This window comes from Pholcus phalangioides, unplaced genomic scaffold, assembly GCF_987345545.1.
Source record: "Pholcus phalangioides strain wild (caught in Gottingen) unplaced genomic scaffold, Ppha-v1.0 ptg000002l_1, whole genome shotgun sequence".
NCBI lineage: Eukaryota > Metazoa > Arthropoda > Arachnida > Araneae > Pholcidae > Pholcus > Pholcus phalangioides.
Window position 1 is genome coordinate 14,424,648 of NW_028301595.1, and position 19,402 is coordinate 14,444,049.

Below are 19,402 nucleotides of genomic sequence, written 5' to 3' on the forward strand. Positions count from 1 at the left end.
AATAATAATAATACGATTCCACTGCTGCTGCTGATGATGATGAACGGTAAAAACATTCCGGAATTCGCATTTCCTAGCAATTTTAGAACTTTCATCAATGGTAATGACCTATTCAAAGAAGAGTCATTTCTCTTTTTTTTTTTAGAAAGAGAAAAATTAACTTCCATCTCCACCCTTGTTTGATGAGCTTCTCTACTTCAATAAACATCAACACAAAATAATGAGAAACAACGTAACTGGAAACACGAAACATAATTGTTGTTCTTACGATTGTTATATCAGTTGAAAAAGAAGAAAAATGCCTATTTTTTTCTCTATTTATTTGGCTTGAACATTTTAAGAACTCGTTTCCTTCAATTAGCAATGACTTTATATTATATTTTAGTTTCTTCTTTTCTATCTTTATATGTATTAGTTTAGTTTTAGAGAAGGGACTGGAAACTATTTCTGTTTTTCTTGTTTCGGACGTTGAGATCATTTCGTGGATGTTAATCACCGGCATCTTGGGAAACATTCTTTTTTTAGTTAATTACCTAATGATCGAAGGTCCTTCTATGACTTGTTTTTCGTTTTAGCTTCAGGGTACGAGAATACACTCATTGCCTCAATTAAAAGTCCGCGAATCTCTTCAAAAATATGGCCTCATCTTTTCTTAGTCGTGACACGTGAGGAAACTAACCATGTGTCAATTATGATGCATGTTGAAGAAGCTCTCGATTCGAGCGGTTGTGTATTATTATTATTATTATACAAGGAGCACCTTAGCACCTTATAGAAACGTGTTACGCGTCTCATTATCTTAAAAGCGAGTCCGAGAGCAGCATTTAAAACACTCTTTGTGTGGTTTCTAATATTGTTGGTTACGTCAAATGAGTTATTATTCTTCTTTTTCCTAATGGCCGTGTAAAAATAATTAGAAGAATGATGTTTTTCATTTTGTTTTCCATAGAAGTTGTCATTAAATATTATTATGCGGTATGGAATCGTAATACTGTTATCTGAGTCATAAAATCGGTCTTCATGATTCGAATTAAAATGATATGGATATTAGTTGTAGTGTACTGCACCGGGCGTAGGCATTTTGTGGCCTGTGTGAGAATCGATTTTGTGGTCTTATGTAATATTTATATACATGGAACCAAAAGATGGGAGTAGGACTGAGATCCACGCCTATCTTTTAACGTATCTCGAATCGAATTTATAGACCGTATTTTCCTGCTTATAACTCGGGGATTATACGTTACAAGAAAACCAAAAAGTTCTGTATTTATCATTATCAATGAGGTATAAAGCAGGGGTGTACAACCTCCGGCCCGCGGGCCAAATGCGTCCAACCATGGACTTCCATCCGGCCCGCAATAGGTGTTCCGGTTGAAAGGTATCGATACACACACAGCACGATAAATGTCTACGCTGGGCATATTTCCCTCACAAAAATACGGGGAGAAATCGGGATTCATATAGGATATCGTCAATTATCACAAAGAGTTCTTCAAATGAAAATGAATTTGGCAATTATCGCAAAAAAAAAAAAAATCTAAGGCAAGTAAAATTGCCAAATTACTGCTAAGAAAATTGTCAAAGCCGAGTAAATACGCCCATTACGATTAGAGTGAAAAAAAATTTCCAAGCACAAGTACAGCACCCATCTATCACTAAACTCACTGAAAAATCGCTAGTGGCAGGAAACAGAGAGCTAATGCAAGTTGCAATGGGTAGAAATGTAATTCCCCAAAAAAAGATGCGTATAGCTTTGACAAATATGTGTGATGAATATATTCACAGACTATATATGGTCATCCCTTTTATATATATATACACACATACATACAGTAAACCTCTTTTGCGGACACCGACGGGACAAAAGAAATTCGTCCGTAAAAGTGGGGTAACCGTTAATCAGGGGTTTTAAATACATACTTCTATTATACAACTGGAAATTAATATTTGGCCGTAAAAGAGTGGTGACCACATCTGAGGTGTGTCCGTTAAGGGGAGATTTGTATACGCCTTAAATTTCAGGTCCGCGAAAGGCAGAAATACCTCATATCTGGCCCATGGACTGAAAAGCTTGTGCAACTCCTCCCCCCCCCCCCCCCGGTGTCAAGTCATATCCTTATACACTCTTTATCTTTTGAATCAGGGGCCGTTCAAGTATTACGTAAGCAAATTTTTAGCCATTTTTGACCACCCTCCCCCCCTTGTCAGCAAAATTTCGTCATCAGCTCTGCCCCTCTGAATCCTAACTCATATTTTCATAAAGGGTGGTTGATGACGTAAGCATTACCCAAACGCCCCCCCCCCTCCCCCCTTGTCATCAAAAGTCATGGTGAAGTAATACTTGAACGGCCCCTCATTCAGAATGAATTACTAAGGTAAATGATAAAAATTTTCAAACACAAATTCTGAAATTATTCTTTCATTGAATATGAATCTGTATTAATATTCTGAAAATATTTCTCTCCTTAATTCAGGAATTGGTTTTCAATAATTCTGGAAATACTTTTCATTAATCTCGAAAATATTTCTTTCAGCAATTTTTGAAATGTCTGTTGATTCTGGAAATATCTTTTATTTATTCTGGAAATATTTTTCTCTTATTCTGTAAATATTTCTTGCAATAATTCCTAAAATATTTTTTACTAATTATGAATTTTCATGAATTGCAAAATAATTTTTCAATTCTGAAATTATTTCTTTCAATAATTCTGAAATTATTTCTTTCAATAATTCTGAAATTATTTCTTTCAATAATTCTGAAATTATTTCTTTCAATAATTCTGAAATTATTTCTTTCAATAATTCTGAAATTATTTCTTTCAATAATTCTGAAATTATTTCTTTCAATAATTCTGAAATTATTTCTTTCAATAATTCTTAAATTATTTCTTTCAATAATTCTGAAATTATCTCATTAATTATGGAACTACAGTGTATGATAATTTCTCATCCCAGTCCCGAATCCTCAGAAAAGTAACTTTTTTTCACTTTTTTCGAAGAATAATTTTGATCAAAATCAAAAATTTGATCAAATCTAATCAAAATTCCACTTCATTCTTCGACTAAAATCTTACTGAGTATTGAAAATAAAAAAATTTCGTTCCAGGAGTAGGTCAATATCAAATGATAACTATTCAATGACCGTCAATTTTAGTTTTCTAAACATTTATTTCTGAAAAGTACGACTACACCTCATTCGTACTACATTCGACGCTCGATATAACGATCCCTTTCGTCGAAAATGAACGTTATCTTGGCAGGCTATCGAAAGTAAAACATATATAATTATCATTATATCAAAACATTTGGGATTTATCCTACCAGTCGTTGTAATGGAATGGTCGCTATAACGTGGGGTCGTTATAACGAGCGTTCACTGTAATATATATCTTATTTTAACAATCCAAACTGAATAGCATTCTCTCTCTCTCTTACAGAATGCTTGTACAAAGGCCGGTACTATCCGTTAGGACAGTCCATAAAAATAAACTGCAACAAGTGGTAAGGAAACAATTCTGTGTTTCTAATGGAAGATGAAATGTAATATCAAGATAATTATTTATAGGACATTATCTTTTATGTTTATTATAGGAAGCTCGAACTAATGAAATTTAATGAATTCATTGCAGTGAATCAGCTCTTTTGCGGACACCAGTGGAACGGAAAAATTAGTTCGTAAAATGGCAACAACTAACTTTACTTAAATTATGAGATAGTTCAGTTTTTATTCGATAGGTGACAACAGAGGGCTCATATTTTTGTGATGGATATTTTTCGGAAAATTTTGTGCAGAAGAGAAATGTGGCAGGAATATTTTCTGCAATTTTAGAATCAATCGCAGAATTTTTATCTCTTTCAGATACTTTATTTTCCGTATAATAGTGTCATACATAGGCGTACGCAGAATTTTCTAAGGGGGGAAGGAGGTTACGTTTTTTTCCCTGCAAAATAACACTATAAGCTTGCCCCCCCCTGCGTACGCCATATATTATGTAATTTTTTAAAATATATTTTTTCATTTTTATGCAAACGAAGTCTTTTTTCGGGAACACCATTAGGATATACTATTTCTGTGGAAGTGAGGTTTTGCGTTACTGCAACTGTCCAGAACAGCCTAGTTACAGAATATTAGAGCTCATGATCAAATTAACGTTTGAAGCTATAGGCCTACTAGATGTCCCAAATTGTTTGCACAGCTCTGCAACCGTTGACTTTAGAAACATACTTTCAACCACAAAAAGTTATCAAATGACGTACAGTTACTTAAAATCTCAAAATTTGTTTCAAGGGTCGTATACATAAAAACAATGAAGAAATTAACTTTTTATACAGTCCCCGTGTGCTGTGCTAAAACTTCCAATTATTGAAATGTAGATCCTGCTCTGACAAGTCATTTGCAAAAAAATAAATATTCTTAAATGCAATATTTGCCGAGATATCAAATCTTTGTTTTGGCTAATTTCCATTGGCTCAAAAGTTGCTATTTTTAGGGGCTGTAACAAATGGAACCAACTCAAAAATTTTGGTCTTTTATTTGCAATAAATAGCAATTATATTTTAGACTATTACAGAATTTTGACAATTTTGAATTTAATTTACGTTTCACAATTTGTAAACCACACACTCAATCATTGGCGGCAAATGCTGAAAACTTCCAAGTGGAATATCCCCGTTGATATTGCATTTAAAACTGTGCAATTTTTTGAAAACGACTTCTAATTAGAAATTTTAGCACACAGGGCCTACATAAAAAGTTTTTTTTATTTTTTTCCTTTATACGACCCCTTTTGGACTACCGTACGTCATTTGATAAGCTCTTAATTGAAAGTGTTTCCTAAGTCAACAGTTGTAGATGCGCAAATAATTTGGGAAGGCCTGTTTGAGCCACGGCTATTACCACGGGAAATTATGTTCATGGGAGGAATTACGGGAGGAGGAATATTCGTTGGTCTATGCATCTATCCGATTATTCATAATAACCGGTTAGTATGCATAATGGCCAAGCGTTTCGGTTAGTTTGATGAATTTCCCTATATTTACCACTTTTACCAGCGATTGGGCGTAGTAATACCCAAGCGGATCATTCATACCAAAGATCATTCATACATGTATTGTATCATTATATCGGGGTACGATCACAAAATTTGTTATCATTACATCGAGTTCCGACTATATTCATCCCACTTAATAGACTCGTCAGGAATTTTTTTCACATTTATAAAATTCACCAATTGCACTAAGATGTTATGCATATTCACGGATAAGGGCTAAATTTCAAGTATGTATCAAATTTACCGACGACTCTCAGGTATTATGCACATTCACCGGTAAAAATGATAAATTTATCAAACTTACCTAGACGATTGGTAAGCATGCATAGTAACTGGTCAGTAGTAGTGAATTGTGCTACTACTCTGGTCATTATACATAACAACCGTTTTATCACATTTATCGTAACATACTTTTTGGAGTTTAGACATTTTCTCGAATTTCTAGAAAAATACAGGGCGAATCGTTCTGAAATTTTTGTCACATATACCTTATACTGTATTAGTACTCACAATTTCCAGTGAAAATTTAGTCACGAGTGCATTGAGAAGACCGACAGAAAATTGAATGGGGAAAAGGGTTTTTGATAAACCCTGTATGATGTGTAACTTTCAAAAAATATTGTACCAAGTTTGTGCATTTTCATGACCATTACGCACGCATATTAACGAAGATATAGAACTTTTCTATAAAAATTCCAATTTTCATCGCATGTTTTTCGCTTAATACCCACGCGGAGTTTTCAACCAATTTTTATGAAATTTACAGAAAAATTGGCACAACACATAAGACCCACGTGTAGGAATTTCGAATGTAACAATTCCTTATTTAATGAGTTACAAGTATTTTCGGTGAATAGTTTTTTATTGCTCATGCGCGGGAAATGTCTATTTTAATTCCGTATAATTTTGTTGCCAGCTACATATAGTGTTCATGTTAAATTTTAATTTTTGTTTAATAAAACAACCTGGGAACTTCTGGGACCGGCTTGCGAGGGTGTGGCTGGGGGGGCCCCTTCGCCCGTCGTTCGGGTTCGTGGGCACATCCTGGACTTTGGGATGCGGGAAGCTGCTGCTACTGAGTGGGCTACAACCTAAAAGACCAGGCTTCGCGCTTGCATCTAGAACTTAGACATAACACCAAACATGGCCCCGCTCTGTCCCTTGCGGGATATAAGCGGATTACCTTGCGGCTAGGCCATGCTGGAAGAACTCTCCTGGCATCCGGGCCCGGCGAAATCCCCCGACTCGCAAGCCGCCGCCGGGACCCCACTCCATCCCAAGCAGCCACACTCCGGGAAGCTCCCGGAAACCTCCGATGGTCAAGAATAGGATTTAGACAGGGAGTCGGGGGTGTCGGGAAGGGGGCGCTTGCTGGTGGTTCACAGGCGAGCACCCCGGCCCTCCCCAACACGATCCAACCCACACGGGTAAAGGGCTTACATCCCAGAAGGGACAGAGCCCGGGTCGTGTCTGGTTTGACGGAGCTACATATAGTGCAACTTATATAAAAATTCCTGTTCCGGGCTGTTGAATAGTCTTACTTGTTAACTAGGAGAAGACCCTTCAATTACTTCATTATGAGGACTTGAAGAAATCGACTAAAAGTAAAAGGTTAAGGTCCAATCCGCATATTCTCGTGGTGCAGCCCTTAAGTAGCAATGTTTAACACGTGACGCGTATGGGCTTCCTTCAATCCACACTGGCCAGCGTGGAGGTTTACGGCAAAAACACCTCTAAAAAGAAATATAAAAATTCCAGTTGAATGTGGTGAAAATTTAGAAAGATATACATGCGGTATCGTGTGCTGTAATTTATGTTGCTGGCTGAGAGTACCTAGATGATAAGGGATTTCCCACAACTTAATGTATTTTGATTATTTTATGTTATTTGATTATTTCAAAAATAAGATCACAGCTTTATGCGAATGAAAGAAGACGTGTCTGATGCTATGTAAGAGAAATGCTTAAACAAACGTATATTATCGTCAAAATGAAGAAACTGAACGAAGTAATCAAATGGCAGAAAATAATCGAAATACAAATTTGGGGAAAATCCCTTATCATCCAAGTACTATCAGCCAGTAACTTAGTTTACAGCTCACAATATCGCGTATATAATTTTCACGACATTTCGCTGGAATTTTCATATAAATTGCACTATATATCTGGCAACCAAATTATGAAAAAAATAAAAGATATTTCCAGCGCATGCGCAATTAAAAATCATTTACTAGAAATACTCATATATCTTATTGAATAAAGAATTATGTAATTCTAAATTCGATAAGATACGAGTATTTCTAGTAAATGATTTTTAATTGAGCATGCGCTGGAAAAATCTATTTCATTTTTTTCATAATTTGGTTGCCAGATATATAGTGCAACTTATAGGAAAAGACTGATTTATATGAAAAAATCAACCCAGTCCGACCAACTTATATGAAAAGTCAGATTTTCTGTGAATTTCGTCATTCCGCTTAACGGGTCACGTTTTGGAAGTCCCAATTGTCCTCAGGCAGGAATTGGCACAGCTATGGCTTACTCCGTTTAACGAGTCACTCCGCTTACTAAGTCATATTTTTGCTCTCCCAACACTTCCGTGTGCAAAAAAAAAAAAGCGAAGAAAACTGAAATTTTTATAGAAAACTTCTATATCTTCGTTATCATACGTGCTATTCTCACGGAAATGCAAGTATTGCACAAAGATAATGCAATACAGTCACACCTCGTTAGTACGTCACCCGGTTAACACGTCATTCCGCTTAACGGGTCACGTTTTGGAAGTCCCAATTGTCCTCAGGCAGGAATTGGCACAGCTATGGCTTACTCCGTTTAACGAGTCACTCCGCTTACTAAGTCATATTTTTGCTCTCCCAAGAGTGACTCATTAACGAGGTTTGACTGTACTTTGTGAAAGTTACAAATCATTTCTAAGTTGTTTTTTTTTGTCATACAGGGTTGATCAAAATATATATTTTTTTTTATTTAACTTTTTTGTCGATCACCTAAATGCACTGGTGACTAAATTTTCACTAGAAATTGTGATTACAAAGCATAGGGTTCACGTGACCGGAATTTCAGAACGATTTACCCAGCATTTTTCTGGAAATTCAAGAAAATGTCCAAACTCCGAAAAAGGACACAGGCTTTTGTGAATATAGTGTAGTTCATGTGTATAATAGAACACAGGTAATAATATATAGAAATCATTAATTTATTATATATGTAATATAGTACTTGCGTCCAGAAATCGCCGACCGTGTTCGAGTTTTCATGCGAACAGAAAGTCTGTCTTGTGAGGCAAGAGATGATCGACGCCATCAATCGCAGTCCTTATGGGTGAGTGCACGATAATATTTTGTTACCATTTTCATATGATACATGCAATAGATTGCTTTGATATTCAAGTGCCTGATTTTGCTGAAATTACTCATCAGTGTGTAACGAAATACAGTCGAATCTCGTTATAACCAATGTGAATAGACCGGAGGAATCACTTCGTTAAAACGAAATTTCGTTAGCATTGTTCCTATGTTAACTGATTTGGGGGATTAGAAAAGAGTTCGTTAAAACGAGATTTTGGCTATAACGGTATTCGTTAAAACGGGATTCGACTGTATTTCATTGTGAGACTAACAACGCACACTAGAGGAATACCTAACTTGGAAGGACCTGCCAACAGTCGGTACATCAAAGGGGACTTGCGTTGAACCTCCATCATTGCAGCATGGCGGGAGGGTGACGGGTACTGCGATATCAACCGGGTTGTGCGTGAAAAAAATAAAGAGAAGTCCGGCTTATTTATTTATTGCCCCTATGATCAGAGCGAGAAAACATATGTGGACTTAAGGCGCCTTTTAAAGAGAGCGTACTCCGTCCTCCATCTTTGAGCAAACAGCTTTGCCGCTCCGACTAATGTCTCAGAAATCGATGGGGAAAAAAAGCAGGGAAGAGAACAGTGGTTGGCTAAAGCGATAATACTGACACTATACTTTCACTAAAACATGTCGGATGAATCAGCCTAGTATTTCAAGTAGCTCTATGAAGGCGTACCTTCAGTTTCAGTTCCACAATCCTTTTCGGGGTCTATTCCACCATTTTAATTCCTTGTTTGTGCAGTTTTTTATGCTTTTTCGACTGCACTCATTGTAATTTGGCTGAATATAAAAGTTGGCCATTTTGGTTGATGATCTTTGTTAGGTTGGTGTTGGCTATATTCGTCACACTTACTACTCAACCGTTGATGCACCTCGTAAACTCATTCCTCTGCGGAATTTCTAACGAGTCGGTACCAGACGGAATGCGGTGCTGCCATAACGCATTTATGTTGTCAGAGTTGTGCTTATTTCGTGTTCTTGCTGGTGTTGCCATCTGGCTTCCATATTTTAAAGGCTATATTCCCGCACAATCGCGAACATCAACGGTTTTTCCACACAGGAAGTTCGTGTAATGAAGTTACTTATCAATAGGGAGAATGTTAGTTCAGGTGCCCAATAACTATCGAAAGGCTTTTCTCCGTTTTTGAAGCACCGAATAAGATGCTATTAAGAATACTTCATATCTTCATAAAGGGTGGTTGATGACGTAAGCATCATCCAAACCTCCCTCCCTTGTCATCAAAAGTCAGCAAATCGGAACCCTCTCCCCCCCACAGTCAATGCTGACGTAATACTTGAATGACCCCCTGCGTTTTCACTTTTTGTTCCTCTAATTAATCAGAAATATTTTTTGCAGTTTTTTCTTTTTTCTCCAATAAAGAAATTCCTCAGTTCGATACGTGTCTTCGTTGAAAAAATATTGTTAAAAATATTAGTTAGTTTATTGAAATTAAAAGTAAAATCCAACCGAAACTCGAAGCCTGATTGGCCTCTATCGTATTAATGTCACTATTTTCAATATGGCAAACACGTAGACTCCGAAATTTTCTTCTAATGATTAACCAATTGCACACAGAGGGATTCCTTAGGGGTGTGTGACAGGTGCAGTCGCACCGGGTCCCTCATTTACGGTAAAAATAATTTCTTCCATAAATTCCTCATTTTCATCAATTCTGTAAATCTACATTTTTGTCGACTCTGTAAATCTGAATTTTCATCAATTCCGTGAATCTACATTTTTCATCAATTTTGTAAATCTGCATTTTCATCTAGAAAGAAGTAATTCTGGATTTATTTATTTCACAAATTCTGAATTTCCACCATTTCTAGAATTTAAAAAAAAATAAATTCTGAATTTTCATTAATTCATCAATTCTGAATTTTCATTAATTCATCAATTCTGAATTTTCATTAATTCATCAATTCTGAATTTTCATTAATTCATCAATTCTGAATTTTCATTAATTCATCAATTCTGAATTTTCTTCAAATTCTGCAATTTTGAAAATTTTCATCAATTCCGAAATTATTTTTTGCATTTATTCTGAATTTTCATGATTTTTAGTTTCTAAATATTTTTTATTTCTCTTCCCCCCCCCCCCACCACCCTCACAGAAGGGAAAAAAAATTGAGGCTAAGGGAGCCTCGCGTCTGGTGAGGGTGGCTCTGACCAACACCCCCTATAGATAAGAGCAAATAAGGAGAGCCCTCTTATCTATAGGGTTGTTGCTCTTACACGGGGGGGGGGGGGGGTGTTCGAAAATTCATGAAAATTCATGAAAATAGAAGGGATTGGTTATTCGAATATGATTCGCGAAAAATCGTTCTCTCTCTGTTCCCCCCCCCCTCCCCCCCCAAAAAAAATCCTTTTTCGTGAGTTATTCTTACGAAAGGAAGTTTTCCTGAGAGAAAAAAATTGAGTTCAAGTTTTCATCGATAGAGAGCACTGCATGAAAGCAAATCACTGGAAATATGCAAAATCAGTCATATAAAATGCAGTGTGTACGATTAACAGCACATTTCTGAATTTTCCTGTTACTGGAACTTACATTGTGATGTTGACATTGGTGGATAAAGCACTATATTTGTGAAGTTGTTTTATCTCAGCCACGAACCGCCGGCTGAAGCTTTACGACCGTATCGGACGCGGAAGAGATTGAAGAAAGTTTCGGGCCTAGAATTCTGTGATTTACTGTCTATGAATGAATGTATAGAAGCACCTTCTATCGACAAAAAATTGAAAAATTCTGTTCCAAAAAAAGTCTTTTCCCCCACGTGAGAATGAATTTTTTTGTAAACCGTATTGAAATAGGTTATGCAGATTTCTTCAATTTTTATGCGATTTTTAAACTATTTACGAATTTATGGAATATTCTGAATTAACACTATCCACATAAATGTTAATGTTACGATTTTTTTTTTGTCCCCTGCAGATGGAGAGCAACGAATTACAGCGAATTTTGGAGCGAGACTTTGCAAGATGCTGTACAGCATTATCTAGGAACGTTCAAACCAACGAGGCCAGTGCGTATAGGTGACATTTCTTTTTTCATCATCATCATCCCGATATATTCTATTGATTTGTAAACGATTTTTTTTCCTGGCCAAATCTCGTGAAATTTATAAATTTTGAGGAAATGCATGATATTCATAAGATATGACTAGCAATGCGGGTGAGGTTGGTCATATTTCATCTAGACCAGCGTTTCTCAACCATTCTGAACCCAAAGACCAGTAAAATGTATGATAATTCGATGGACAACTAACTTACAGCATAAGTGTCCCGTATTTTGCGAGACAGAACGGTCAAATTACCGGATGCTCCGACGACCGGATATACCGTTATCCCGTTTTTCAAAAGAAGCTTATTTGAATTTAGAATTTTTAATTAGAATTTATCATGATATCAGGCTGTAGGTATAAATATTCATTGTTATTTCTAGTAGTCGCTCGTGTTCTATCCCTCGGTAATTTTACAGCGAATTCAGCAACAATTGTTGATTTTATCGACACATAGCAACGTTTTTGATAACAATTGACGATGCCCCCGTATTTTGCCGTTTTTTGAGGTACCAATATTTCCCGTATTTTATTCAATGAAATATGGTCAAGTCATGACGAATTCTCTTACCCCCCCCCCCTCCTGTTGAATGAGTCTTTGTGATTTGTCACAGCCCTTTATTTCAGTAATTTCAGCAATAATTAGCGAAAATTTGTCGCAAATTTCATTTCTTTAGATACAATCAGTGATATCCTATATTATTATGCTCGTAATTTCCCTCGATGAGATAGGGTAACGCCAATTATGAACGCGTAATTTTCATTTGAACCCACATAAGCATATCCCTGATAATTTAACAGATGACAAGTTTAATAATTTATCATTATGGGGAAATTTTTTTTATCAACTCTATGCGCGGATCAATCTGCAATCGTCAAATCTGATCCTCGGTTGAGAAACGTTGATCTAAACATACACAAGAAATTAGGATATTCAATTAGAAAGGGAATACGGGACGTGTGTGTGTGTCACCAAAATGATCGATAATTATTGGCGTTCGCAAAGGAAGGGTTTTGGGGTCATAACCCCCCCCTTCCCCGAGCCTAGATATAGTTATTTTGCAGGGAAAAAAACTTAACCAGACCCCCCCCCCCCCCACTTCCGCTTCAGAAGAAAAAAAATTTAAAACCCTCCCCTTGGGAAAATCTTGTGTAAGATGCCTATGTCGATAATTACTATTTTGGTGACGATTTAGGAACAGTTATAATTGTTGCCAATTCTACCAAGACATGCTCTCCAACCTGCACAAGATGAAGGGTTAATGAGTGGCGTTATGTGTGGGCTAGACAAATAGACAATACAGTAGCGCTCAAGTTTATACATATTTAGTTATAAAATTATGGAAATTTTCAGTGGAGGTAACGAATAAAAGGGGACTTCTTCTTGAAATACGGGTAGTTTTAAAAGAAATAAATATCGATTTTTATTATGTATTTATTGCAGACCGTCGAAATGTACGAGATTCATCCGATTTCGAACGGACCTTTACCGCAACAATTCGATTCGAGGACACGTTGGCCGAACCTTATTCATCCGGTCAGGGACCAGGGCAAGTGTGCTTCTTCTTGGGCATTTTCTACTACTGGTAAGAACCAATTATTTACTCCTGGCATTATTCCAAACGCATCCAGAATATTGATGTTAAAGGAGCGTATACACTAGCGTGCCGATCTTGCAACGCACGACCCCTCTGCAGTGGTTCTGATCCGCTCGTGGGTACACAAACTTCCTTTGTGTTCCTTTCTTTTCCTTTGTGTTCGTTGAAAAAACCGATTCCAGGTGGGTCCAGTGTGAAAACAGCTCAAGAATCGTTCACAACACCGTACAAGTTACTGACAACCAATTGCGAATGCTTTCATTGCGTGATCCGCGCGCTAATGAATACGCGCCTTAAGGCGCGAGCCGATTTCCCTGTTAAAAAGTCTCGCCACAGAGAGCAGCAGACCTACAATGGTACAAATATTCAATCATCAGTTTTTTCACTCACAATTTGAAAAATAGATGGCACCACTAAAAATTCCCGCAGGGTACTAGATACATATCGAGACTGTTAAGTACGCAGTGCCGTCTTAACGCATGAGCCCACCCGGGGGCCTGGAACGAAGAAGAGATCTTGCTGTAATTTTCCGGAGTAAGGTAAGTAAATTTGCCAGGTAAAACCTCAGAAAAATCCCTTGGCCCGGAGGCTCATGACACTCTTAAGACGGCCTTGTAGGTACACATTTGTACTTTCGGCACTTGGTAATAAATTTCCTATGGCGAGATACACCAGACTTGTGTTCGGTTTGAAAAAAAAAAGGGGGGGGGGGGCTTCTGGAACATCGAAATCATTTAAAATTAAAAAATGTAACATGAACATTATTTTAAGGGCTTCCCGAACATGGACATTGTTTCAAGAGATTCCAAACCATGGAAATCATTTCAACGATTTTTCCACGGTGAAAACGTGGAGAAACGCATTCATTAACGGCGATTTTGACTCGAAAAAAGGGGTTGAAGACACCCGCCCCCCTCAATCATATGAATTACCCAATAGTAAAATCCCCGTCAATTTTTTATCCCTACAATACATTTAATTACGCCACTGCTTTGGCGCAAGAGGTGTTGACAAATCTCTCGCGCTCTCTCTCCGTAAATATATGCTCGTATTATATGCAGAGCGGAAAAGAAGCGGAAGTAAGTGGATGGGGGGGGGGGGGGGGGGCAAGTTGTAAAGTGTTCAGTTCCGGTCATTCACTGCGTAGTCATTGAATTTCCTACTCATGTAGTAGTTTTTGTAGATATGCGTAAAGAGAGAATTCCATTCTTGGCGTCAAGGGACACGCTTTCTCCCGCCTTACATAATGTGTAAAACACGTAGGCCAAGGCCTATAGGGAGGAGAAAAAATTCGATCACCGTGCACTAATCAAGATTTATCGGGGGGGGGGGAGCATTCAGTGGCGTAGGCGTTTGTAAGGAATAGTAGTAATAAAAAAAGAATCCGTCCTGTGTGTATGACGTAAGATCAACGACCTTAACAACGGCTTCGTTTTGTATTATTTATATGGATCATTACGGTTATTTTTTTCTTTTGGTTTTGGGCCCGAAAAAATTGCAAGGCCTATAATAAACCATAATAAATCGATTCACTCATATTCTCAATTGGACACTTGAAATTGGCGACACAGAGACACCTCTGTAAATGAAAGTTATGACGACTTCAAGGGTGTGTCGTAAATTTTGAAAGGGTTACGAGTGACAAAAGCGTTCGTGGACGTATAGTGGCGTTTTATGGCTGAATAAATTACTTTATATCCCCCTTTTTTTTCGTTTAGGCTTTTGTGTTATTTTGTAAATGCGCTATTGATATGTGTGTCTCCAGTGCCGTCTTAACGCACGGGCCCAAACGATAATGAAATCTGATCTTAACCAGATCAAAAATCTTAACTTTTGAGATTAGGCATGCAAACTGGTGAGCAGGTATTTATGGTTAGGTTAAGGGCTCCCAAAAAAAAATTTCTCGGACTCCCGTTATACTGATGATGGTCCTGGTGACTTTTTTGGCCTTTCCGTTTTCATCCGGGTCACCGGCTATTTTCCCTCTGTCAAGAAAATTATCGTGACCTTGCGATGCTAACCCTGTAAACCGTTTTTTATTTCAGTTATTTTTTCGGTTTTTATGAATTTTTAAAGTTTCTACGGACTTTTTGCCCACCCTGTAAAATTGTTTATCCATGAATTCTTGGGGGGGGGGGGGAAGCTAAGCCCTTTTACAAAGTTTAATGGTGGGGGGGAGGGGGGTTCAAGCTGAGTTTTCAGTTCCGGTGTCTATGCCCAACATGGCGTAGGTGAGACGAACTTCTACCGATGTACTTGCTTACACAATCTGCATTGCGATAATCGAACTTATGATTCAAAAAAAAAAAAAAAAAAACAATCTTAGACCTCAAAAAAGAGACAAACTGAACATTTTCACGAAAATAAGAAGAGAGCTGAACAATATTTTGCAGAAATGTGGAGAGAACGCTGGTGTCCCGTAAAAACAGGATCTATGAACTGCATGTTCAAATTCGTAGTGTGGCACGCGCATCGAAAATACTCTGCCCGAAATTGGTTAAATACATAGTTAATTAAGTAAAAGTCACCCGATAGAGGAACGGGTTGACAATATGATCACTCACTCATAAGTTTAATTACACAGTCGCCCACACATTTGGGGCGAAATATCGGGGGAAAGGGAAACGTCCGAGGGCGAAATGTGCTGAGAGCGAAATGCTGAGGGCCACCTTTTCGTAAACCGTAGCTACTATAGATTTCGATGTACCCCTGATCAATCAGACTTTTTCCTGGAGTGCCTTCCAGGGCCGTCTTAACAGCATTACCGGGACAAATTAATGCTCTCATTGAGGGTTGCCCTTATCTCTGGACTCTAGCCCCGGACCCAAGGAGATGAATCCTGTTTTTTATACAATAAATCAACTTCAGAGAGGGCCCGTGAAAAAATCCTGGCCTGGAGTAAGCCAATTATCACACCCTAAGGTACCCACTCCAGAACGAGTCATGGTTGCGTGTGGATCTGACGCTCGATGCCGATTGGTGTCTCATTTAGCTTGGCTTGCGTCTTTATTTTCAGTTTCGAATTGAAATAATGGGTTCAGCTCTGGGTCAGTAAGCCCACCACCTCAAAACCCGGCACCAACTGGCACAGTGACTAGAAAAATAATAGCCCGTGATACCATTGCCACGACGATGTTAAAGTGTAAGTGGCTGAGCAACTGACCTCCAATGATGCGAGAGATATTCGAGAACACAAAGGGTTCTCGACTCAACCAGCCAGGAGATCAAGATACTCGGCACCTCGCTGATCCGCAGAGCTGAGACCCCATCTAACCGGGATGACAACAAACAACAAAGAAAACATCAAACTAAAACACTGGGTTATCCCCCAAAGCTGCCTAACCATGTCAATGCCCAAAACCGAACCCTAAGAACTGTTGTACTTACTCGAGTCTGAGTTAAGCCTCAAAGAGAGGCCTTTCCTTTAGGGCAAGACGCAAACGCGTCTGACCCGAACGATATCTGCACCATGAATGAGAACTTCAACAAGTGTTTCAATACTTCCAAAGCGTATTGTTGGAGATCTGTTTGGCGAATATTTGGTCAACAAATAAAGGAGTCGTTGCATGGCATTGTTGCTACTGCTGCTTTAATATTATAGCAAGGCTGCCCATACCAGAAGCTGGGTCCGATACGTGAGAAATAGCGGAATCAAAGTCCTTCTTGGAAGGGGACGACGAAATATTTTCATGATCTAGGGTCAAGAGGGGAGTTTGACCCACGGGCATCAAAGCATGGGTGGAGATACGGGGGGCCGTGGGGGGTATCGCCCCCCCCAGCCTCAAAGGTGGAGTCGACTGATCTAATGTGTATACGTATATATGAATTGACATCGTCATCATCGTGCTCCCCCAGACTTCCAAGTTTATCTCCGCCTATGCACCCCGTTCTATTCTCAGCTGTAGATTTATGCCCCGGCTTTATTCACTACCTTCGTTCAGGCGCGGATACAAAGGGGAGATAGGAACGACCACCGGGACGATCAAATGAACTTACGAAATTCGTCCCTTCTGGATAGGACATAGAAAATGTCTTTTTCTACCGATAGATGGCGCCTTTAATTCCCACCCAACTCGATCGGTAGTAACTTGCCGTATAGCGATTTTGACCGGAGTTGGTGTGCGGTAAAGTAGTACTTTGTATTTAGGTCAGGAGAATGACCGTCCCACTCCAAGAGGCCTTGGAGAAAAATAATGCATCTTTACCATAAAATACATGTGGATTTATCGTGCCCACATGACTTTGCTCTCAAAGTTTTAGAGCCCCATCCTGCTGACAAATCGCCCTGAATCTATCTGATTTGGGTCAACAAGGCTTGAGTCAGGCATAGGCGGAGATATACTTGGAAGTCTGGGGGGGGGGGCACGGTCATTATTTATGGACAGCACTATGATGATGTCAATTCATATATGCATATATACATTAGATCAGTCAACTTCACCTTTGACGCTGGGGGACATTGCCCCCACACCCCCTCCGTATCTCCGCCCATGGAGTCATGGCTCCCCAAAATAATACTAAATAAATAAATAAAAAATACAAAAATAATAATTTTCTGCGTCCAGAAAGATGTCCTCTCTGCTTGTTAATACAAGATAAAGGGAAACCGGCTGTACATAGAGATGATGATGTTTTGGAAAGATAAGTTCACCTCTGCGTACACGGGGACTCAAACCCTGGTCTCTCTCGTATGCCGGAGGAGAGCTCTACCACTAAGCTATAGCAGGGCCCCAACTAGAGCGGGGCAGCAAACTTTAGAAGGGAACGAAAATACCATTATAAAAATCATGTTTGTCCTCATCTCCACAAAATCCTAGTTACGGCCTTGGCTATAGAAGAAGATAGAATATTTTCTCCTTAGAATGTAAATGTTCTTTCCAAAACAATTAGCATCTTGACATACATCCAGTTTTCCATATATCTTGTATTAACAAGTGCAGAGGACATCTTTCTCTACATGTATGTTGCCATCTGGTGGCCAAACTTTAAATAATTTTCTGTGCGTCTATTGTGTGAACATCTTCAAGCTGTTGTTGCTCACGAGCTCCAGGGAACACCTCTTACACAAGAGTTCTCGATACTAAGGCCGCCACTTTCAGGTGATGTTTCAGTCATGGATATAATTTATTTCGATGTTCTGTACCTGTCTCAAATGTTTTTGAATGGAGTTTTGATCCACCCTTTATACTTTCTGTTAAAATTATTTATCAAAACTACACCAAATAATTCCCTTCTTTGATTTCAGCTATTGCCTCGGACAGGCTGGCAATCGAATCCATGGGCAACAATAATGTTCAATTGAGCACACAGCACCTTCTTTCTTGTCAGAGAAGAGGACAACGAGGATGCCAAGGTGGTCACCTCGACAAAGCCTGGTACTATTTGCGTAAAAATGGGTGAGCTTCAGGAAAAAAATGTATTAATTACATGCTTCAAAATTTGTGTAAATCATTATCACTGATCACATATTTACCAGTGATTGTGATTGTCTATAATCCCCAGCTCATGATAAATTGTCAATTAGTTACTTAAATTCCGGCTGAAGTTGATTTTCTGCGTTTTTCCAGCTTTGAGCTGCAAATGCAAGCTGGCTTCCCATTTGAAAAAGTCTCTCTGCAGAGAGTAAGCACCCCCCCCCCCAACAAAACGATACTGGCATAACATGAAAATTCAAGCATTTCCATTTTTATCAAGGAAACAGTTATTTTCCGGATATGATGCTGAGGTGAACTCGGAAAGAAAAGTCATCACATCTTTTTCATTTTTACTTCAGAAAATGGAAAATGTAAGGCAGATGGCACCATGAACACGAAACAAGTGCAACTCAACAACATAAATACGTTAGGGCCACACAAACACCCAGAACACACATTCTGGCACGTGCCGATTCGTTAGAAATTCCGTAGAGGAATGTGTACGAGGTGCATGCATGGTTAAGTAGTAGTAGTTACTTAAATTCATTGAGCATTTTGCTCAAACTTCAGTCTAGGTTTGATGGATTCAATCTGTGATGTTGATTACATTTAAAAATGTTGATAGATTTGAAGAAAGCTAATATTGCAATGCTTATAATAACTTATTTTATCTTTATAACACTTATTTTTATTTAATTTTCATGGTGAAAATAAGTGTAGTGTGCCTATCACGTACAGGAGAAACTAAAATAAGTGGCTGAATTCAAGTGATATTTCCGTATGATTTCTCTCGTATTTATCATAAATACCGACTTCAGTCTGGAATTATGCATAATTACCGATTTATCACATTTACGTAACACACACACACGCACACAATTCAAAATCCAGGATATTTCCCAA

The 19,402-nt window shown here is 38.3% G+C and overlaps 1 protein-coding gene across 1 annotated transcript in view; it reads left to right on the top strand.

Annotated features, from left to right (window-relative positions):
- LOC149089444 (putative peptidase C1-like protein F26E4.3) overlaps window positions 1–19,402 on the top strand; it is a 51,705-nt gene that overhangs the window by 25,948 nt on the left and 6,355 nt on the right. The window contains exons 2-6 of the mRNA XM_089238553.1: window positions 3,438–3,501; window positions 8,285–8,389; window positions 11,361–11,451; window positions 12,932–13,073; window positions 18,331–18,481. Coding sequence (XP_089094679.1) covers window positions 3,438–3,501; window positions 8,285–8,389; window positions 11,361–11,451; window positions 12,932–13,073; window positions 18,331–18,481 — 553 coding nt within the window. The remainder of the gene's footprint in view (window positions 1–3,437; window positions 3,502–8,284; window positions 8,390–11,360; window positions 11,452–12,931; window positions 13,074–18,330; window positions 18,482–19,402) is intronic.